The sequence below is a fragment of the Taudactylus pleione genome, unplaced genomic scaffold (genome assembly GCF_031769625.1).
Source record: "Taudactylus pleione unplaced genomic scaffold, aTauple2 ptg000036l, whole genome shotgun sequence".
Taxonomy (NCBI): domain Eukaryota; kingdom Metazoa; phylum Chordata; class Amphibia; order Anura; family Myobatrachidae; genus Taudactylus; species Taudactylus pleione.
The window spans coordinates 1,041,061-1,065,241 of record NW_028284438.1 but is presented as its reverse complement, the minus strand read 5'-3'; the positions used below and the strand labels follow the sequence as shown (position 1 = coordinate 1,065,241).

At 40.8% G+C, this 24,181-nt stretch overlaps 1 protein-coding gene across 1 annotated transcript in view; it reads left to right on the top strand.

Annotated features, from left to right (window-relative positions):
* Positions 1-24,181, top strand: part of LOC148538789 (uncharacterized) — a 171,985-nt gene that overhangs the window by 42,714 nt on the left and 105,090 nt on the right. The window contains exons 2-5 of the mRNA XM_088452244.1: positions 3,315-3,508; positions 7,261-7,319; positions 9,205-9,291; positions 14,148-14,234. Coding sequence (XP_088308370.1) covers positions 3,315-3,508; positions 7,261-7,319; positions 9,205-9,291; positions 14,148-14,234 — 427 coding nt within the window. The remainder of the gene's footprint in view (positions 1-3,314; positions 3,509-7,260; positions 7,320-9,204; positions 9,292-14,147; positions 14,235-24,181) is intronic.

The following is a 24,181-nucleotide window of genomic DNA, read 5'->3' as shown; positions in this document are numbered from 1 at the left end:
TATAAGGGAGGAGTTAATCTAAACAAGACAATTTTCTCCAGCACATTGAAATGGTCCAGCAAAAGAGACTTACATCCCACATGATAAATGAAATGCAGAGTCTTAGTTACTTACATTTGCAAATATATGGTAAGCCACCAGTCATACAAGCCATCTCTGCTGATCATGGTAGTGTATTTCTTTTATGATGTCCACTGCATTGTGCCGGGTGAACTTATTTTGTTTTTCTTGTTTAGATTAATCCTTCCCTTACATGTACCTGTAATGTAATGTACCTGAAATGGCAATAAAATGATTGAGCAACTGCCATTTATTGTACCTTTATCATTTTTTATTGTACCTTTAGTGTCTTGACCAGATTTCTGAGAGTACAACATGGGATACCTTTTAATTTTTAGTACACCAACAAGTGTATAAATGAAAACACTTGTTCTCCCAAGGGCAAAGTGACCATTTGCAAAACTAGTACTGGAAGTTTAAAAAGAGAAAATATGCAGCACTGGATTGGCTCAAATATGTAAAGAATAAAATTGTAAATCAATACAGTATATCATAGCGTACCATAAGAAATAATTATGTCATGTTTAATTGAGCATCAATATTTACCATATCATTTAAAATGTAATATAATTGCATAAATGTGTGTGAAAACCACATGTCATTCAATTATTAGCTCCTGTTGAGAAACAACAGTGCAAATGTCAAATTATTATATCTCAGTCCCCAATATTCCACACAACTCATCCATTTGCCACACATTAATCGCTTACTTGCCACACCACGCACATCTAACCTATTGTACATGCCATGAAACTCAAAACACTTACCTCCACAGCAGGAATACTGTACAGCCACAGCCTGCAGAAGAAGAAGGATGTAAATCACATGTTCAGTATGTACTGCACTGTCTCATCCTTCTCCTCAGATTGGCTGTTCTGCAGTCATATGACACTGAAGGCAGCTGCTATCATTCTAGGCATGGCCATCGATGGATCTAACCATCGATGGTCTACATCAGATCATGCGATTTGTACCTCTATGCAGAAAATTCCTAAGAAACTGTATCTAAGTGGTAATGCACTCAATTAAAATTGCATGTAGTTTCTGCGCTACACCACTTAGATAAATTGATGGTATTATGCACATTTTCTTGATTTTTCTCAAGGTTTTATTATTTATGGAAAATATTACTATCTTTGGCCCTCATTCAGAGCCACTCGCTAGCGGCAGTACGCTCGTTCCGAGCGATGTTCGCACATCTGCGCATGCGTACGGATCGTTATACGCATGCGCGAACCAGTCAGTGCGGCCGAAATTCATGTGCTCGCAAAATAGCGAATGCCTGATAATTTGAGTGACAGGATGAGGCGTATGTGGGTGGTAACAGGGGAAGGTGCTTGAAAACGGGGAGTGGAAATCAGAACGCAGGCGTGCTTAAAGGTCAAAACGGGCGTTTTATGGGTGTGCATATTTAAAACAGCAGCGTCATTGACCACGTCACTGGGTTTTTTTTAAGCCAGAACTGTTCGCAAAATTGTGGTAGCAAAAACCAACCACAAGAATAGCGAGCAGTTCATACGCTGGTCGATGTACTCGATTAATCTAATAAATAGCGGACATGACGTATGGTGCGAGCGGCCAGGGGGCGTTTTTAACAAATAAACGAGCGTATGTTTTGCTCGCTCGTTCAGACTTAGAGGCGTGAACAGACTGCAATTTGCGAACGGATCATTTGAATAGCCACCCCTTGTTTTTGAACGAACGACCGCAAATAGCGAACGGCTCTGAATCAGGCCCTTTGTTCCATTCTTGGATATGACAGTCTATTACCAGTACATGGATTCTTTGACACATATTTTATTTACTTATTTTCCCTTTTAATATGTGACTGTGAATCATTTTGCAAATCATACTGTATTATTTAAAATTGTAAAGTCTAAGAGGGGTATTCAATATGAAACGTAAACTTCGCTGTCGAAGTTTACGTTTCATCTCAGAGTTTTTACCTGCGTTAAAGTATCGGGCGCGAGCCCGCTTATCCCCGTATTCAATATGAAATTAACGAAAACGGGAGACTCCGAAGTTGGATTTGCGTAAAGTTATGAATTTTTCCTTAAAAGAATTGTAGGACCCCCCTAAAGTTGTAAAAACATGGGGGATCACTATGGGTACCCCCGTTTTAGCCTGTAATTGAAAGTCGGGGATTTAAATAGCCGCAGCAGGTTTTTTTTCCCGACATTGAAGAAGTGATGCAGAAGAGCACTTAGGTTATTTTTTTCATTTTTTTAAGTGGTCCCATCAAATTTGGGGTACATGAAAATGGGTACTAGCATATTTTGATGTCCCTAAAGTAAGTTTTTAAAAATTCTGCAATTGTGCACCTGCCGCTATAAATCTATTCTAGAAATCACCTGCCGCATACTTGTAGAATAGCCCTGAACCTATTTCCCTATTGTTAAACAATTTTTTCCATTTTTTTTTTCACCCCAATTTTTAAATTCATTTTTTGGAGTGTCCCTATTTTTTTTTAAACTTTTTTTGACACAGTTCTTTTTTAAATGTCATTCCCAGGGGTGCAGGCTATTTTTTTTAAGCCTGCACCCCTAAACCCCAATTCTGCACTTTTTTTTGACACCTATTCAATGGTGAAAAGTTATCCCCGTTTTTTATCAAAGACTTTTCGAACCTGCGATAAGTCTTTGAAATTGAATACGGTGTAAAAGTCAAACCTGCGATACTGACATCAAAAGTGCGATATTAACGCAAAAACTATGTTTTCGCTCCCATATTGAATACCCCCATAATAGGGGTATTCAATATGGGAGCGAAAACATCGTTTTTGCGTTAATTTCATATTGAATACGGGGATAAGCGGGCGCGCGCCTGATACTTTAACGCAGGTAAAAACTCCGATAGGAAACGTAAACTTCGACAGCGAAATTTACGTTTCATATTGAATACCCCTCCAAGTCTAAAGACTGAAAGCATACATTTATAACTTTTATTACCGTACTGTTTTGCAACACAGATCAGATTGCTCTTAGTCGATATCAGTTATAAAATTATATTTTAAATATAGAGTAGTGTTTAGTAAAACAGCTATATCTATGTATGTTAAAATTGATCTTGCAAACGTTCTATTATGTGTTGATCTCTTGGAATGTATTTTGTTTTTAATAAAATAATATATAAATATATGTATAATAGTATTGTAGTGTGTATTTTGGCATATAAAAAGTTTCAGATTCATGTCGAATCTTTTTTCAAAGTTTCAATCAATGCTGTATTATCTAATAGAACTTTCAATGTTTTAGGAAATCACATTTAACAAGAATCACTGCTAACATGACTTGGACACAACCACAATGGGTTTGTCACACAATTTTTATTGTGGTTCTGATATTGTCACAAGTGGTGCTGTGTATCTTTGTTTTGAAAGAACAGATGGATGATAAAACATCTAAACTGGAACAAGCAACGTCGCAGAACAATACCTTTGGGATGAACAGTAAGTAATCTGTTTTAAAACTTACTGCTTTATAAAATCACAGTCATTTTCTTCCATATAATAAATAAAGGCTTATATAAAGTTCAGTTTTCGCCATAAATCATAAGGATATAGTAAATTGCCCATTTCTTTTTACCTTTGATGTGATCATCCTACAGTTCACAACTGCACTCCTTTTATTTAATCATGCTAAAATGTAACAAAAGAACCCACAATGAACAAACAGCGAAACATTAAAAGGAAAATTCTGTAAGAGCATAGAATGTAATAGATTAGAAATTTGTCAAATATAAAAAACATTTGACTGTGTACCTTTTTTGTGTATTTGTAAATTCCTTTTATATCTGTATATATTTGCATTCATTTAGTAATATATACAATATAGTCATTTTTAATTCAAGAACCGAAAGGAATATTTAACTAATAAATACCCTAATGATGTAACCAGTTCATAACTATAATGATTGTGGGCCTGATTCAGAGCCGCTTGTAAGCGGCCGCTCGTTCGCTCCGAGCGATGTTTGCACATCTGCGCATGCGTATGGGTCGTAATGCGCATGCGCCAACCAGTCAGTGTGGTCGGAAATCGAGCACTCGCAAAATAGCGAGTGCCTGCTAATTTGAGTGACAGGATGAGGCGTTTGTGGGTGGTAACAGGGGAAGGTGCTTGAAAACGGGGAGTGGTGATCCGAACGCAGGCGTGCCAAACGGTCAAAACGGGCGTTTTTAGGGTGTGCATAATTAGCAAAGCAGCGTCATCGGCCACGTCACTTGGTTGTCTCTTAGCCTGAACTGTTCGCATGATTGTGGTAGGAAAATCCTACCACAAGCACTGCGAGCAGTTCAGACGCCTTTCGATGTACTCGATTAATCGAATAAATAGCGGAAATGACGTAAGATGTGAGCGGCCAGGGGGCATCTTTACAAAATAGCGAGCGAATGTTTCGTTCGCTCGCTCAGACATAGAGGCATCAACAGACCGCAAAGAGCGAGCGCTCAATTTAAATAGCCGGCCCCTTTTTCTGAATGAGCGAGCGCAAATTGCGTCCGGCTCTGAATCAGGCCCTGTATCAGGTGTTTATACCAGTACAATTGTAAAGCTTTTGATAGGTAGCTTAAGTGCCATATCCAAATAAAGTTTTAGCAATGCTCTCGTCAGCATACTGTATACATAATCAGTGGCTGATTTTACCTAGGGACTGCCAAAAATGCGTCTAAGTCACAATGCGATGCGACTAGGATGCCCAAGCAAGCTGTGCTGATTAATTTTATATGCGACACTTGTACATTTTCATGCCACCAAGTCTCTGAGTCTGTATATGAAGTGCTACAATGTAGGGGCCACAGCTTTTCCCATCCAGAATTCCATTGTGGATCATATGCAGACTCAGGTGCACACAGATATACAAGTGTCACATATCAAATTAATCACCACAGTCTGCTGGTGCATCCTAGTCACATCAAATTGCAATAAATTTTTCGGCAAAAAAGGACACCCGACACGAGCAGAGTAGGCCGGGACCTAGCCTCTCACTCACACCAGGAAAGTCACACTGCATGGTGTATTGAGGCTAGAAGTATGAGGACATATCTGTAAATGGAAACAGCTGTGGGTTGTGTAGGCAACTTCAGGCACTAAGTATGACCCTATGGAGCAGAACCAGAGATGGTGAGCTCAGCATTGCAAACGACAGGAGTCCTGAGGTAACAAACATGCACCTAAGCTAGCTCTAATACCCTGCATATCCCTCTAAATATAGTCATAGTGTTAACAGTGCAGCTATCTGAAGGGAGCCAGGGACAGCTTCTCCATATTTAAGGACAGTTAATAAGGTCACTCAATTGAAATATTCCCCTCACTGGAGTGAGCTTCAGAATCTCCATTAATGAGTGACAGTAAATCCACTTACAGTACATCTAAATCCAAGCTTTATTACAATTGCGACAGTGAGTAAGCTCTCCATGTAGGATCTACCACAATAATTTAAAGTGAAATCTGTGCACCACCAAGGCTAACTTAGCTTTTTGCCCTGAGAGACTTCTTTTTGCAGTCAGGGTTTTATACAGCAGTATAATTATAGAAATGGTGTTATGCATGTTAAAGTTTATAATACTTGTTATTAGAGGATAAGTTTTATGATTTACTCATGTAATTGCATGTTAGTGTCTGAAGGTTTGAAGAAACCTGTTCCTGAAAAATTAGAAAAACATAAACCATGAGTTCTCAGTCATTGTGTCAACTTCATGTTATGTTGGGAAATTGTCTTGCCTCTCTGACAGGTAGAGAAAAACGAATAAATTATGTAAGTAATTCTAGCAGTTCCTATCCAACCATGAGAGTGGTAATCAGGGTTGTCTTAACAGCAGTGTGGGCCCTGAGCAAAGCAATGCACTGGGGCCACTACCCACCGATTCACGGGAAAAAAATTGAAATGGTCATTAAAATTAAATCCTCCTGCATGCCCATCAGACCTCCCACACATGCAGAGAGACTCTGACTGACTGGTCTGAAGCTGGTGGATGAAGTGAAACTGGGAGGTGAGTACTCGTCACCAGGGGGGGTTAGATCAGAATACAGTGCACCGTGGCCAGCTTATAAATATATCACAAATTTACCAACTGGCCGCAGCTGCAGAGGGGGCAGGTTGGCAGGCCCCTACAAGCTTTGGGCCCTTGGGCAACTGCCCAACATGCCCAATGGTATAGATGGCCCTGGTGGTAATGGCTTCCCATTGGAAGCGATACCTGCTAATCAAATGCCAGATAGGCAGTCTCAGGGGGAGGTGTTTTCTCCCCCAGGAACTGCCAGTCTGGTCCACCATTATCTGAGAGAGAGCACTTCCAGTAGGAAGCCAATTCTCAGTCTTTCCAACAGCCCTAACCAGCTTCTAGGGGCTGCAGCCAATGCAGTCCATAGAAGCCGGTATTTGTGCGCAAGTGCCAGTCACAGTGCCTACCAGATTCATGCATGAGCAATGCACCTGACAGGAGCTGCAACAGTCTGGACCTTACTCAGACCAGATTGCAGGCAGTTCCCCACATTGATTATGGTAGGATCTGCAGCTGCCCGTAATGTCATATATTCTCACATTCATATATCTGCACACTTTTATTGATCTTATTAGGCAAGTTGTCAGGTATAAGAAAACATCTAAACATTTATTAGGTAGCCTTTAATTCGCCATATATTATTAATGTTGGAAGTTCATCTGTCCTGGTTATCATATCAATTAAACTGACTTTTATTGGTGATTTGCTTGCAATAATTTGTTTTAAAATAATCATATTTGCACAAAGACCTTTCAGAAAGAAAAAAATAGATGTATAATTTTAATTTATCCTACTGTAGTTTATTGGTTTCTATTTTTATGGGATTTGAAAGATATTATATTAAAAGTACACTGAATATTGTAATGAATTTAGTGGCAGTCCCCTTTATCCATTGTACTTTAACACTGTGTAGTTCATTGTATTCATCAGTCAAAGAAACCTTAATAAACCTCCATATCCAGGTTAATTATTTTATGAGCACACCAGGTCTGCACAATAACTCCATTCTGCAAATTCTCATTCTCATTATTACTTAAAGAGAAAAGTCTATATGTATTCAATACTGTTTCTGTTTGTTTTATGATTACTTAGGTTTAAGTGCTCTTGAGAGAAGTGTTATTTATGAGTACAGTAAAATAATATTGCAATATATTTGTGATACTTTTTGCAATAACATTAAGACATTTTGTTTTATACTTTAGGTCACGTTTATCATATTGACAATGGAAGCCGTCTGACGTTTGAGATTGGTACACAAGTGGTAAGAGTATATATTTTCAGTGGTAAAATAGTGCACTGAATACAACTTTTATCACCAAATGAGTTCACTCCAGCAACTTAATACACCAGGGAGATTCTAACCTGACCACAGGGCCTTCAGTGTTTTACATTATTACAGGTACCTTTTTTCAAAATAGCAATGGATATTTTTAATAACATTAGGATGTTGGTGTTTTCAGCATTGTGCTATTCAACTGATAATTACAATCAAACTTTTGTTTTTCTGTCTGTTTTGAGAACTTATTTCATTAGTGTTCATATAAAAGGAGAACATTTGAGAAGTTCAAAAATAGTTATGTAAAATAATTATGCTTTTGGAAGAGTTTTTTTTAGATATACTATGACTGCCACTATTCACAGGTTGTGATAAAGAATATAGTGGAATAAAGGGAGGAAAATAAAAGTTAACAAAAGGAAGACAGTAATAAAAGTCAAAGGAGGGAAATAAGTGTTGGAAGTGAAGGAAGTGAAAAAAATGGTGGATGGGAAGGGAAGTAAATGTATGAACATAGATGGAAGTGGATAAGAAAGGAAGGAATGGAGGAAAGAAGGGAGGGAGGGAAAGAGGAAGGAAGGAAAGAAGGAAGATGGAGAAATAGATACAAATTGAAGGAAGGAAGGAAACTGAAAGGATGATGGGATGGAGGGATGAAGATGAAGAAATAGAGAAGGAAGGAAAAAAGATGAAATAGAAAAAAAACTGAAGGAAGGGAAAAAGGAAGGAAGTAAGATAAAGAAATAGAGAAAGAAGGAAGGAAGGTTAAGAAATAGATACAAACTGGAGGGAGGGAGGAAGATGAAGGAATAGATACAAACTAAAGGGAGTAAAGAATGAAAGAAAGAAGGTGAATAAATAGATACAAACTGAAGGAAGGAGGAAGGAAGGAAGGAAGGAAGATAAAGATACTGAAGGGAGGGAGGAAGAAAGGAAGGAAGGAAAATAGATACAAACTGAAGGAAGGAAGGAGATAAAATAGATACAAACTGAAGGGAGGAAGTAAGGAAGATAAATAAATAAATACAAACTGAAGGGAGGAAAGAGAGAATGAAAGAAGATTAAGGAATAGGTACAACCTGAACAGAGGGAAGAAAAAAGGAAGGAAGGTGAATAAATAGATACAACCTGAACAGAGGGAAGAAAAAAGGAAGGAAGGTGAATAAATAGATACAACCTGAACAGAGGGAAGAAAAAAGGAAGGAAGGTGAATAAATAGATACAAATTGAAGGGAGGAGGAAAGAAGGAAGGAAGGAAAGAAGATGAAGAAATAGAGAAGGAAGGAAGGAAGATAAAGAAATAGATACAAACTGAAGGAAGGAAGGAGATAAAATAGATACAAACTGAAGGGAGGAAGTAAGGAAAATAAATAAATACAAACTGAAGGGAGGAAAGAAAGAAGGAAGATAAAGAAATAGATACAAACAGAATTGAGGGAGGAAGAAAAAAAGGAAAATAGGGAAGGAAGGAAGGAAGAGAAATAGATACAGACATGAGGGAGGAAAGAAGGAAGGAAGATGAAGAAATAGATATAAACTGAAGGGAGAGAGAAAGGAAGGAAGCAAGGAAGATGAAGAAGTAGATACAAACTGAAGGAAGGGGGGATAGAAGGAAAGAAGATTAGAGAATAGATACAATCTGAAGGGAGGGAGGAAAGAAAGAATGAAGGAAGTTGAAGAAGGAAGGAAGGAAGGAAGGAAGGAAGGAAGGAAGGAAGGAAGGAAGGAAGGAAGGAAGGAAGGAAGGAGTTTGTTCAAGAATCATATTTTATGACAGTAATTCTACAAAAAACAAAACTGATTGTAATAATTATTAATTACTGTGTGTTGTGCTAGGGCTATGAATTAAATATTTATATTTGTTACATAGAATGATGACCTGAAAATGGAAAAGTTACAACAAGATAATCAAAGCAAGGATGCTAATATTTTGAAAAAAGTTCATACATTGGAAATTGTAAGTAAAAAATACATTGTACTAGTAAATCTTCAACTTAGCGTGTTTACAGTTATTATGGTTATCCTACAAATTTCCAGGAAGTATAATCATCAATCATCATCTCAACAGTAACACAAATAATTATTTAAAATGGAACAAGGAGTAGAATAAGATACATATATGTTGCAGAATGCTTGCTCTCTTCATCAATTTACATATGTGTCCTCATACATCTAGGGGTAAATTTGCTAGGAATCACCACTATCTATTTGTCTATCTATCGTTATGTTTATATACACAGATGTGTCTTAAACTTTAATCTTAGATTGACATCTATTCCATAGAGTGGAATGAGATGGTGTGCTAATTAACAAGGAGCAGAATATGACCAGCCTTAAGCTATATTAGAGGCATAACCTACCTCATAATTTATTAGCGCAACATATATGACAGACACTGCTCATGCTATTCATTCAAATTGAGAAAATTTGAAAAAACTAGCAAACATATCACAGAAAATGTACAAAAAAATAGCAATATAATACTAAATCATCAAGCAGAGAGCACACAGCAAAATGCACATTGGCAATTGCCATGTGCTGCTTTTTGTCTACTTGTATGATTGATTTGAGGTACCAACCTTTAGGGATACACCTGCAAGGGAACTTTACTGGCAATGGAAGTGTGTATCTGAATGTACTGTACCAGAGTCGTAACTAGACTTTTTGGTGCCCTGTGCCAGAAAGAGCATTGGCACCCCCCTCATTTTTCAAAGGGACATAATGCACCCAAAAAAGGGCCATGGCTTCATGGGGAAGGGCCAGGGAAGATATAGGGCAGGCCAGGAGATGCTGGGGATGAAATAAGAGGAAGCTACAAGCAAGAATGATAATAAACAGAAATTTGACAGGCCCAAACAGCGCCCCTTGACCTGTGGTGCCCTGTGCGATGGCACCGGCCGCACTACCCTAGCTACGGCCCTGTACTGTACATTACAATATGTCTCACCCCAAGCTAAATAGCACACGCTAATGTATTGGAAAGATAATACCCAATTAAACCTTCTATACTGTAGGTGTATTTACTAATGTGATCCATTTATTTTCTTACCTAAGAAAGACAATGTAATACATAAGCATCAACCCTATATAACAATATGCCGGCATGATGATAAAATACCATATTGTAATTTTTTTTCAAAAATTGCAAGTTAATGGTATTTTAAAGATCTTTATGATTTGCATATCTTTGCAAAAAAAAGACCTTGCCTAATTCAGAGTTTTGCAAAAGTATGCATTTTGAAGTTAAAAAGACAGATATAGTGTTTAATTCTGTCTCTGAATAAAGCCCATAGCAAACACTTCGCAGCTAAAACTCGCTGCTCAAAACCTCACAAATTGTGAGAAAACATGAAATATGTATTCTTTAATAAATACATATTGCTCCTTGCAACCATATGAGCAGACCAGGCCCCGGGAGATTCTACTCCACCTCCAAACTCGCATTGGTCAGTGTTTTACAGTAATGACTCCACAGATGGAGCAGACCAGAACAATGAACACCCTGTGGTTGTGCTATGCATTGCCTTTTGGAGAAAGGCAGATAAAGTAGCATGCCACTGTATCCATTTGTTCCAAAGTAGATGGGTCTGTGGTGCAATTTGTGCAAAGCCAAGAAAGTGGAAAAGTATTCAACCCACTAAAATGTCAATAGATTTGTCTATATTGCAAATTACACTAACACAATTTTCAGATCATGTGACAGTTTCTTAACTGGGTTGAGATCTGTACTTTGACTTGGCCATTGCTAAACTTTCACCTTTTTGTTGTTCAATCACGCCAGTGTTGCTCTGGTCTTGTGCTTGGGTTCATTGTTCTGCTCACAAAGTAATCTTTCTTCTAAGTTTTAGTTTTCTTGCAGGCTGAAGCAGGTTGTTTTATAACAGTAATTTCAAACTCCCTGGGCCCACGATAGAGAACATGAAAAGTTTAGTGGGCTGGATTCCTAGACACTCCCCTAGTGGCCAAAACAGCAGTAGTGTTACAGGCATTTAGTTTGTCAGATTTCAAGTAAATTTCTTACTACTCTAATAAAGAGCCCCCTCATTTTCTTTTGCATATCATTCCAGAGCACATATATGTCTCAGAGTCCCCTCATACCCATATATTTAAGCCTAAATCCTCCTCATACCCCTTTATATGCCTCAGAGCTACTCACACCCCTTCCTATGCCTCAGTGCCCCTTACGCCCTTCACTCTACACAGAGCCACCGCATTCCCTGTCTGCTCAGAACCCTTTCATGCCCTTATTTCTGCCAAGAGCTTTCTCATGCCCTTATTTCTGCCCAGAGTCCCCTCATGCACTTATGTCTACCCAGAACCCCCTCATGCCACATTATATGCCAGTGCTGCCTCATGCCCTCATGTCGGCCCAGAGCCCCCTCATGCCTCATTATATGCCAGAGCCCCTCATGACCTTACATCAGTCCACAGCACCCTCATGCCAATTTGTCTGTCCAGAGCCTCCTAATGCTCTTATGTTTGCCAAGAGCCCCCTCATGCCTCTTTATATGCCAGTTCCACCTCAGACTCAGCACAACAGCTCATTGCCCCTTTATTATGCCATAACTCCCAAATTCTAGAGCTCCTCATGCCTTTTTATGCTGTCAGCCTAGTCTCAAAGCTGACCTTCAGCTTCAACACCAATATGATTCACCCACTCCCCACCACATCCATAGCTCTAGGGGTGGATTGTGCCACCAGGAAGTTAGGACAGTTTCTGCTGGGCCTGCCACAGTTTTTGAATCCATCACTAGTGGCTGGAGCTAGAAGGAACATTCTGAGAAGGGAAGGGAAGGGCAGGGCAGGTTGAATGAGGAGCAGCAGAGATTGCCAACTCAACCATAGAAGCGCTGACAGTGCTGTCACCAGCATTGCCACATGGGATTTCCCTGACACTGCCCATCTAGAATTAGCAAGCCTTCAGACTCTGGACAGCACTGACTGTCCAAAGTGATCCCGAATGGCTGATGATATCTCTGCGTGACATGAGTTTCACATGGCTGTCTCACAATATGTCTCTGTATTTTGTACTATTATCATTCCATTGCTGCACATGCAGTTATAATACCCACAAAAACCATTGTTGGCAGATGGGAAGAGATGTGGCATAATTGAGTGGATAAGGGAAGAGTGTCCTGCTCACAAAACCTCACAATCTAAAGGGAAGGTGCAGACAGGCAGGGGAGATACAGTAAGCCAGGAAGGATAGAGCAGTGGGTTAGGATGAGAACAGAAATGTTTTAATACAGAACTGGGTTTTGAGACCTCATTCAAAGCTTTGGATTATTCCTTCAATTTTAACAAGATACCCAGTCCCCAATAAGGAAAAACATGCCCACAACATGAGACTTCTGTCACCCCCATATTTGTTTTTCTTGCTGAGAAATAGGCAGTTTTAGGTTTGCGCCAAACGGATTTGGAATAGTTTGTCCACATTCATCATTTCAATATTCAGTAGACATGTGAATGTGGACTTGGTCATAATATCAATATGCAGAATGTTGATATGCTTATCATGTCAAGACTGACCATGTCAACATGCATTCTATCCACACTGATGAAATGTTGTCATGATTAGAATGTTGACAAAACAGCGATTCCTGTAGCAGCACTCACTTCCCTGCTAGTGGATATCGAAAAGATTGGCAGTGTCTTTTGGCTCCAGTGGTGAGGTGATGGTGAGTTCCAGCAGTTCTGATGCTAAGCCCTATCGCTAATTCTAACCATAACCCCTAACCCTTCCTTCCCACAGCCTATCCCTAACCCTCCCTCTAGTGCCTAAACCTAACCTCCACTTCTATAGCCTAACCATAACCCTCCCTCTAGTGCATAACCCTAACCTCCACTTCTATAGCCCAACCATAACCATCCCTCTAGTGCCTAACTCTAACCTCCACTTCTATAGCCTAACCATAACCCTCCCTCTAGTGCCTAACCCTAACCTAGCCTGTCTAACCATAACCATCCCCTCCTGCAGCCTAAGCCTAACCCTTACCTCCTGCAGCCTAACTCTAATGTTGACATTCTACAAAATGTCAACATTGCACATGTGAACATTTGAGATGTCAATATTGTGAACATGTTGACATTCTGCAGATGTCAAAATGTCCCATGTTGACATGGAACACATAACTGTCAACATTGTGATGTAAACTCAGAGCTTCCACAGCACAGGGGTTGAATGCTTATAAAAAAAAACTGTTTTATTTTTTTTTTTTTAAACTGCAGACAATAATGGATTATGAGTTTTTAAGACTCTGGATAGCAATTGTACCTCATTAAGTTGACAAAAAGAACATACTCTGCAATGTTCCTATTCTAAATGATCCTCTAGGCTCATGGAACATATCTAGTACATTTACATACCTCTAAACCCTACTTTTGGTGTGACATTGACCGTATTTGAGCAATGTCCTACTGTCCCGCCTTCAGGCCACAGTGTCCAACAGGAGGGCAAGGTTGGGAGGTCTGCCTATTTTCTGCTGCTCTACATAGTATAAGGGCAGGGACTGGGGTAGCCTAGCAGCTTGGGAAGTGTTGGGCATGTCCCCAACATGACAAAAACTAGATGCATGTTGTAAAAAAACAAAGACTGTTAGGCCATGCTCCTGGACCAAGAGGCCATGCCCCTTTTCTCTGCATGCGCCTATGGCACACACACAATATCCCAATCACAACCTCTACAATGTTGGGAAGTATAAATCATTGTGAAAATTTCAGATCATAAAATTTAATAATATGTTTTTTAGTTTCAATATAGATAATATTTTAAGAAAGTAAAGTTGGCTTAACTTGAACTTGTTCTTCATTTAGACTATAAAAGCAATTAAGAAGATTGTTTCCAGTCAAGGAGATGATATAAAAGCTTTACTGGCCCATCAACAAGCTGACGGAATAAAGGTATGATAGACAGCATTTTGAATTTGCATGTACATTATGTATTTGTTTGCAAACTGTCTGTATTCTTGAGAATGAGAAAAGCTGAACACAGAAATATTATATATATTATATATATTAAATATATTCATTGACATCTCTTAAAGATGACCATACAGAAGTTCTCATGGAATTCTTTAACTATCCATGGTGAAAAGATCAGCTGAGTATTCTGTACAACTGTCCTTCAGTACTGCCATCAAACTTTTTTTGATCGGGTCCACCTCACATATAGACAAATTAAAATGAGTACAATTTACATAGTTACAATATAGGCTGATTCAATTATCCGTGAGTTGGCTGAAAATTGCAAAACACGGGTTAAAAAACAGCAGCAGTGACTTTTTTTCTAGAGATATTAGTTTCGGTAGCTAGAAGGAAGTTTGTTCTATTGGTTCTAATTCATCGCTGTGTTTTACCCTCACATGTTTTGGTCTTGGTTTTGGATCTATACTTTTTTTTTAAAAAATGATAAAAACAGCTGAAATCACTTAATGTTGGCCTGTTTTTGCTCCTACAGTATTATTAAAATCAATAACATTCATGTCCAGTCATTTTGAGTCAACTTTGACCACCTTCCAGCATGTTTGCAGAAGCCTGCACATATTATTGTGATCTGTGCAGTGCTTCTGTGTGTAAAAGTAAATATAGTGTTAAAAATGGGAAAAAATGTGTGGGGACCCCCCTCCCAAAGATCAACCAGCACCAATCTTTTTTGAGCCGATCCTGGTTGTGAAAATATGAAGGAAAGAAAATGTAGGGGTTCCCCATGTCTTACACAACTAGCACCCGGTTTCTGAGCTGGTCCTGGTTGTGAAAATACAGGGGAAATTACATAGGGTCGCCCATGTTTTACACAACCTGCACCAAGCTCTTTCTAGCGGGGGTGTAATACCACAGCAGGGGGACACACTTTACTGGGTCCCACTGCCACAGCATTCAGCACCTCCTACTAGTCAGCTGAGGCTGGGGATTCCTCGGGAAGTGGGGACCACCCCAATAAAAGTGTCCACCCTCCTGGGGACACCCCAGGCTGATAGGCTGGGTCTATTTCCCACACGCTGGTGGCGGTGAGTGTGGGGTTAATAAGTAGTAAAAATTAGAATAAAAAATATTGGCCCTCATTCAGAGCCGTACACTCTGAGCAGAGCGCACGCTCTGAATGAGGGCCACCCTCCATGAAAATGGAGCGTCCTCCTGGACGCTCGTATAGCTGTGGGTCACCACCCACAGCCTATACGAGCGTGCATTTTGATGGCCGCGATGGTCGTGACCATCGCGACCATCGAAACTGCGAGCCGGAGCCTGCGGTTGAGGTTTTCAACCGCAAGCTCCGGAGTGATTTTGGCTCTATCAGAGCCAAAATCACTCCCACTGACATCACTAGTGATGTCAGTGGGCCGGCTTCTGAAGGGAGGCATTCCCGTGGGAACGCCCCCGTCAGGAAGGCACGCCCCCGGCACGCCCACCAAAGGGGGCGTGCTGTCAATCAACATCGACAGCACGCCCCCTTTGATCAGACACAACGAGCGAAGGACTTTCCTTCGCTCGTCGCGTCTGGCGCATGCGCACGACGGAGCTCCCTCCGTCGTGCGCATGCTCAGTGCATAACATCGACCCACTTGCGAGTGGACAGCCGCTCGCGAGTGGGTCTGAATCAGGCCCATTGTCTTTTATAGGTGGACTATATAGGTCCATCAAGACTGCCACACTTGCCGGTACTTGGAGTACCAGCAAGCACAGTCATTTAGGGCCCCCTGGCACATGTAGTCCTTCTGCAAAAGATATTTTAAGAAAGACAGTACACACACTGTAGAAAAGGAAAACTTTAATACATTCACTCACAATCATATTATACTCAACTTGTGTGATCAGTCCTCTTCTCCATGTATGCATCCCAGGGGTTTAAAAACAACAAACTACAGCTCCCAATCCATCTGGACTGAGAAGTGCTATATGTGTATGGGCACTAGTCAATCAGCAGTCACTACCATGGTAACAGGCCACTGGTTGGCTTAGAATGTCTGTCACTCAGCCAGATCTTCCCCATAGACTTCAATGAGCCCACTGAAGTCTATCATGACACGTTGATTGGCTGAGAGAGAGCCATTCCCAGTCAACCAGCGGCCTGTTACTATGGTAGCATCCGCTGATAGGATCCGATAGTCTGCACTAAATCCAAAACACGGGAGATGTGACACCGTGAGTATGATTTTTTGCCCCATTTGTTAATCCGGAGCTAGTGAGAAGATCTGAGCTGGGACCCGGATCTACTCAGAACTGATAAATTCAGGTGGATTTGGTTTCCATGAAACCGAACCCGCTCATCTGTTTTTTTAGATTCTATTAGAAATCCATGTTGAATTAACATGGGTCACAATGGAAGCTAACATGGATTTTAGTTTGCAGATCCAGACTAGTTGAAAAGCAGGGGAAAATCTTAATTTTAATGCAAAAATGTTGGGATACCATGCAGAACCCCTAGGACACCCCTTTTAAATAATAATAATAAAATATTTTGAGTTTTTTTAAATAGGAAAATATGACCAATACATATATCCTTGTTCATGTGATTTCCCCTAAAAAGCAGAAAAATGTGCTAAATGATGTGGGACATGTACTGTTTATTGGGTGTTGCATAATGGGAGAGAGTTTTTTTGGACTTGCAGATGGGAAATGTTTTTTTTAAGTGAATTTATTGAGATATTATGGCAGACAAGCAATAGCATAAAGAAATATAACAATATGCAAGTGACTTCAAATGACATACAACATTAGAATCGGAATACAAATATAATGAGATACAGCAAAAAGCAAAGTAGAACAACTGTCAATTTGAGCCATCAGGGAGGGGGAAAGGGAGGTAGGATAGAGGGTATGGAGAGGAAGGGGAGGAAGGAAAGCTGGGAAGTGTTAGTAAGGGAAAGTAGGGGAAAAGCTATGGTAAATCAAGTATGAGCCTCATGATAAGACATTAAGGGAGCCCAAATTTCAGCAAATTTGTGTGGGCACTCATGCAAGTGACTAGTGATATCCTCTAAATGGAAAGTGTGCCAAACTGAGTTGTGTGGAGCAGCAGAGGAGCAGGGTCTACCTTTTTCCAGGAAGCCGCAATAGCACAGTTATCTGCATTAAGAATGTGCCGAATAAGTTTTTGAATGTGCTTATCACCATCAAGGGTGGGTCGCAGTAAGAGACAATAGGAGAAGCATTGTGGGAGTGAGATGTTCATGAGGGAGAGAAGCAGATGATGTACCGTGTCCCAAAAGCACTTAATTTTAGAACAGTGCCACCAGATATGTGCAAAGGTGCCCTCCTCTCCACAGCCCCTCCAGCATCCATCTGAAGACTGGGGAAATGGCTGGAATGCGGGTAAGTACTAGATACCATCTGTTTAAACATTTATAAGTGTTTTCTCTGATTCTGATGCAAATAAAGGATTTAGCAGTGAGCTCTCAAATTTTAGTCCACTCCTCTAGCTCCAGTGACTCTATCATGTCTCTCTACCAGGCCAACTCATGAGGTTCTTTGAGAGGTTGGTAGTGGGCATCAGGAGACTATAAATAGTAGATATAAGACCCTTTGAGTCAGATCTAAGGCGACAAAATGTTTCCAAGAGAATATAAGTCGGACAGGATCTGGAACCCATCATCAATGTATAGATATGGCGGATTTGGAGATATTGGTGGAAGCATTTGGTCGGTATCCCAAACCTATCTTGAAGGGCAGAGAACTCAAGTAAAAACTTGCAAAGGGGCAATGTCTCAAAGAAATTTTATTTTGTGATTAGTCCAGGGAACAAAGGGTTTAGGATCAAGGCCAGGTTCTTTGTTGTTCCATAGAGGTGTCATAGGAAGGTGGAATTGCACCAAAAAAGCTCTACTACAATAATCTCATATTGACAGGTAAAAGCAAAGAGTAGGATGAAGGTTAAATGAGGAAGGTCTATGTCTGGGCTATATCCAGTAGGGTTAGTAGGAAGAAAGGAAGTTGACAAGCTGTGATCTACCCAGTCTCTAGAATGAAGATCAGCATGTGCAAGAACTGCTTGGGCTAGATGGGCTGCTAGGCAATACTTATGAAAATTTGGTAAGCCAAGACCACCGTTTCTATGGCGGCAACAAACTTTCCAAAATCTCACTCTAAGTCTTCTGCCAGACCATACAAATCTAGAAACTAACAGCTGAAGGGTAGCCAAAAAGAGGGAGGGTACTCTAATTGGGAGCATCTTGAAAAGATATTAAAATCTCGGTAGGATGTTCATTTTAATGGCATTTATGTGTCCGATACAAGATATAAAGTGAGTTTCTCAAGTGCTGAGATCACAAAGAGCCTTCTCTAAAAAAGGGGGAAAGTTTGCAGCAAACAACTTGTCACAGGAGTTGGTGAACTGATTTCAAGGAGTGAAAAAGCCAACGAAAATCAAAGGTATTTTGCAGCTGGTGGAGTGTGTTGGGATCAATGTGCAAAGAAAGAACTTCAGTTTTATGGGAATAGAAGCGGTAGGGTGGGTTAAAGTGAGCAGAAAATCATCTGCGTATAGGGCAACTTTATGGCTTGTCGAGGCTACTTAAAAAGCCATTAGCTAAAACAAGGGCAAATGGATTATAATATAAGGAAGCGGCACCACGCATGAAGTTACCTCAAAATCCATAGCCTTGTAAGGTCAGACGCAACAAGATCCATTCGACCCTGTTAAAGACCTTTTCTGCATCTGAGGCCACCACCAGAATGGGGAGCAATTTCACGTTAGCTAAGTGAATGAGGTCAATAAGTTTACATGTGTTGTCAGAGGCTTGGTGGCCAGGGATGAAGCCGACTTGATTTAAATATACTAAAGAAGGAATAATAAGCACAAGACGCATAGCTAGAATCTTTGTAAAAATCTTTAAGTCCACATTTAGAAGGGATATTAGCCTGTATCTAGCACACAAATTGGGGTCATGACCTTCCTTATGAATGACCACTATCTCCGCACTGGTGGTGACCTCTTTAAACTTCCATCTGGTAAGGATTGTGTTATAGAAATTTAACAGCAAGGGGGACAGGGTGAGAAGGAATCATTTTAGAAATCATCAGAGAAGCCGTCAGGACCAGGGAGCAATGATGACTTAAGGGATTTGACGGTGCGATCAAGTTCCTCAGCAGTGATGTTCTCATTTAAAGCAGAAAGTTGAGATTCAGACAATCATGGTAGGTTACACGATTCAAGATATTTGTGGGTGGCCAGAAAGAGAGAATGTGGAAAAGGCTCCTGATTTTGTAAATTATAGAGCGAGGAATAGAAATCCCGGAAAGTATTGTCTATGGATTGCAGATCATAATGCGATTTACCCGAGGAGTCCTTAATATTTAAGATTCTATTTTTAGTGCATTTAGCTCTAAGTTTACTCACTATCAGCTTTGTCGCCGCATTTATAGAAGCATTGCTGCAACCATTTAAGGGTGCAAGTAGCCTTAGAAGATAAAATCTGAGTTAACTGACCTCTGTACATGCATAGTTGATGAAAGTATTTGTCTTTGGGAAAGCGCTGACATTTACAAGTAAGGACAGCGATATGAGTTTCTAGATTAGTTATCTCCTTTCTCTCTGCCTTTTTATGGGAGGAAGAGATTTGGAGGAAATGACCACAAAAAGAAGGATTAAGGGCCTTCCAGTTTATGGAATGTGAGGTCTGGTCTGGATCATTATGATCGCAAAACTCAGCAATAGTATGCAACATTTGGGAACGGACTTCATCAATATGTAGAAGAAAATCATCAAATTGCCATCTAAATCGATGTGGTTGTATAGAGGGAAATGCTAAATCTAAGAGAACTGCTGAGTGGTCAGCCCAGGACACAGGAGAGAGCCCTGAGACAGTGAGGATGGGAGTAAATGTATGATCTACTAAGAATAAATCATTGCACAAGAAAAGCTTATGGGGATTAGAGTAGTGAGAATATTCATGTGCAGAAGGGTACAACACTCTCCAGGAATCATATAAATTGTGTAGTTTCAGCAAAGAGGATAGTTTTGCAGATACTTGGTCTTGACTGGATGAGATCTTGGCAGGGCCGGTTCTATCCAGCTGAGGGGAGAGTACAGTATTAAAATCTCCACTGAAAATAATGTTACCATTAGCAACCTAAAAGAGCTTAATGAAGACCATGGAGGAAGGCACCCTTGACAACATTAGAAGTGTATAAATGAGCAATCATGACAGGGGCATCACAAATAGAGCCTATTAAAAACAGATAGCAACCACGAGGGTCTATATGGGAGGATTCCAATATAAATGGGGTGGAGTGGGTGCAGGGGAATGGCTAAACCTTTAGATTTGTGGTTAGTGATATAATTAAATGCATGAGGGAATGTTTTATTGGTCAAGCTAGGAAGATTCTTTAGAAAATTAGTTTCTTGAAGTAGGGCTACATGAGCCTGCCTATGTTTAAGTTATTGAAGGGTCATAGTCTGTTTATGAGGGGAATTAAGGCTGTTGACATTCAAGAATTTAATTTCAGTGACATGAGAAATATAATGCAGGAGCTATATGATAATGATGGTAAAGATAGAAAGTGGTTGACACCAACAGATGGAAAAGGAGTGAGGGAGAAGGAAGAGGAGGGAAGGATAGTAGAGGAGAGGGGGGAGAAGAACTGTGTCTGGTCTACAGGCCACAATAAACGTCCCATAGGCACAGCAAATTCTGTGCCCTGGGCCCCGCAGCATAACGGAAATAAATGATAAGAAGGGGAAAATGGAAGTGAGGAGAACCAATTGGCTAAATAGAGGTCCATGGGTGGAAGTTAGAAATTAAAGCAATTAAGATGTGGATTAAGGACCAGTCAGAAACCATGCAAGCCAATGTAAAATGTCCCGGTGAGAAAGGGAGAATGGAAAGGCAATCACGTTAGGGCCTAGTCACGCTCACTCTCCCAGTCCAAGGCCAGAGGCATGAAAAACATGTTATGCAGAATAGTAAAAATCTAACAGTATTACTAGTACAATAACTATAACATTCTATGTAACTATTAGCCAGACTACCTAAGGCAGAATATAAAAGGATATTATTATCAACCAACATATAGGTAACAAGTAGCATAAGAACCATAAGGCTAATAAAGTGAGACACTGAAAACCTAAAATAGAGAGTCCTTCCTCAAAGAACCTGGCACCAGTGAAACATCTGGACCAATCTAAGCAGTGAGATCCACTGGTGGTTAATGGTGGAGGCTGGAGAAGCGGGATGCCCAAAGTGGGAAGTAAGGCCAGGCCCAGGGCTTTGACCAAATAGGAGTGACCCTCATGAGACACTAGTAGATGGAAGTGAAAACCCCATCTGTATATAATTTTATGATTGCAGAGAGTATGCGGTCAGGAAGCTGGCGGTCGAAATGCTGACCACCGGCTTCCCAACTGTCAAATCCTGGCATGGGACTAATGATAGGCATCGAAATCCTATCATTATCCCCCCTCTGAAATCCCGATGCCCAGCATACTGAACGAAAGGAGCGGACAGAAGCCCAGGGGGAGGGTTAGGTTTAGCGTAAGGGGGTGTTAGGGTTAGGCACCCCTGGCAGGAGGTTTGGGCTAGGCACTATGGGGGGAGGTTAGGGTTAGGCACCCCTAAGGGAGGGTTAGGGTTAGTGGGGGGAGAGGGTTAGGGATAGTTAAAATACTTACCCTGTCGGGATCTTCAGTCTTCTGCCTTCCGGCATCGGTATTACATCTCCCGGGCTTAGGTCCGGCAGTATGTAATACCGATTCCGTGCAAAGAGCCTTTGTCATGTTAATCATATCTCTGCACTTCTTCAGGGTAGATGGGGCAGGGTCCTCAAACATCTGAAGATTGTGACCTTGGTAGGAGATTGTAGGTGGGAAACAAACTGAGAAAAAGTAGGCGTTCCTTAGTTTTATAGTAGTGGAATCATATCAGGACATCACGTGGAGGCTGGTCAGAAGGAGATTTCGTACATAGAACCATTTGGCATGGGCCAGATGTAGAGCCTCAAGGGGGGTCTCGGGAAGGCATTGGCAGAAAAAGCCCTCCAATATTTGTGGGGAGAGCATCATAGTCTATAGATTCAGAAATATTTCTAATACGAATATTGTTGCATCAAGACCTATTTTCCGCATCCTCAATTTGTTCTTTGAGAGTGTCAATTTCAGAACGCATTTCCGATAATTCTTGATTTGCTACTTCTTGAAATTGGCAGACTTCATCTTCCTTATGTTCCAGTGAATCCGTTCTCGTGCCTAAGGAGACCAATTCTGACTTGAAGGAAGCAATTAGTGAATGGAGTTCAGTCTGAATTGTAAGCTGAATCATTTTGGTGACGTCAGGGGAGAGATTAATTGAAGAACTGTATGTCCTTCAGTAGTGTCAGATGGACGTGGTAAATGAGAGGACGGGAGGTTGGCTCTACCTTTATCTCTGGGTCGGAAGAAGTCAAAGGATTCTCCAGCAGCAGATTCTTTTATTGTGATTCAACATGATGCGTAGAAGAAACAGCAGGTATCAGGTGAAAAGTAGGAAGGAAAAACAGGAAAAGTCAACGCTAAATATGCAAGAGCTTGGAGGGTCAAAAAGAAATTGACAGTTGTATGTAAGGTCCTCCTCACTAGTGATGATTTATGCAGCAACTAACAACATCAGAGTGGATTAAATGCAACTATATTTATGACAAGGGAATAATGTGTCTTGTATATCCACTAGATGTCAGTAGCTTTTCAAATAAGCTTGGTGAGAGGAAGCTTAAAAAGTGTGATTGCAAGATACTTGAATAGAGTCAGAATCCAGCAAGGTATCCAAGGGCAACTTTATGTAGAAGCATAGTGTACTGAACCTCTACCAAGGCCAGTAGTAGCAATCCGGGAGGAAGCATACCTGATGTCCAGACTCCAGACCACCAGTGTCAGTGACTGCTGCAAGCAGGTGCGGTCATAAGGGAGTGATGGATGCCTGGGCATCTAGAATAGGTCACTCCACACTATAGCATAGTCCCAGTTGAGATACAGTGTGCAGCACAGCCCCTGGGCTCTGAGCGTGGGTATCTACGGCAGCCGTGATCGGAGGGGAGCCCCAGGTACAATGCCCGAGCCGTGTGTGGGCTGCTGGAGGTGCAGACAGATAGTCCCGCCAGGCTGGCTGATGCAGTCAAATCAGGCGATGATCCCATGCAGCGTGATGTGGCCGGTGCCGGCATATCATGTGTTCGGGTACTGGATCGCCCAGTGTGCACGGACCGCCCGATATGTCAGCCCATCGGCAGGGGGGTCATGTGTCGCACTGCTGGGTACACACATTGTTTAGTGCAACAACTGCGAGTCTGATGTGTGCTTCATGAAAATATGAGCATAATGTTAATCTGCAAGCACAGGGGACAGAACCTGCAGTTTATTGAAACAACCACTTACAGTAATTTATTTGCACACCAATATCATATGTAGATAATGCTCAAGCAATGTAAATACTAGCAATGATCAAATGAAAAGTCAAATTTAATTATAATTATTCCACATTTATTATAGGATTGTCCAGAAGAGAAAAACTGTGGCATGATTTGGTCAGCATAACATGTAATATGTAACGTGATGTAGCTACAATATTGTGTAATATATATATATATATATATATATATATATGTATATGATGTCATTACACCCGCGACCGGAAGTTGGGTATCCGGTGCCGATGTACATGAGGTGGATGGTGGGGTGTATATAGGTGAGTCTTTGTATGTTGCTTTTTATCTTTCAAAAAAGATGTGGTAAACGTCTGAAACATTGGTCTATTCAGCAGTGTGCTGTGATCATTTCTTTGTGAAGTCCCTGGAGTGCTGCCTATACTATTGCTTGTGTGAGGGGTCAGTTTGGGCCACCAAGATTTGTACCCGGGCCATACATTCTTTTACGTTGGAGTGCCGGC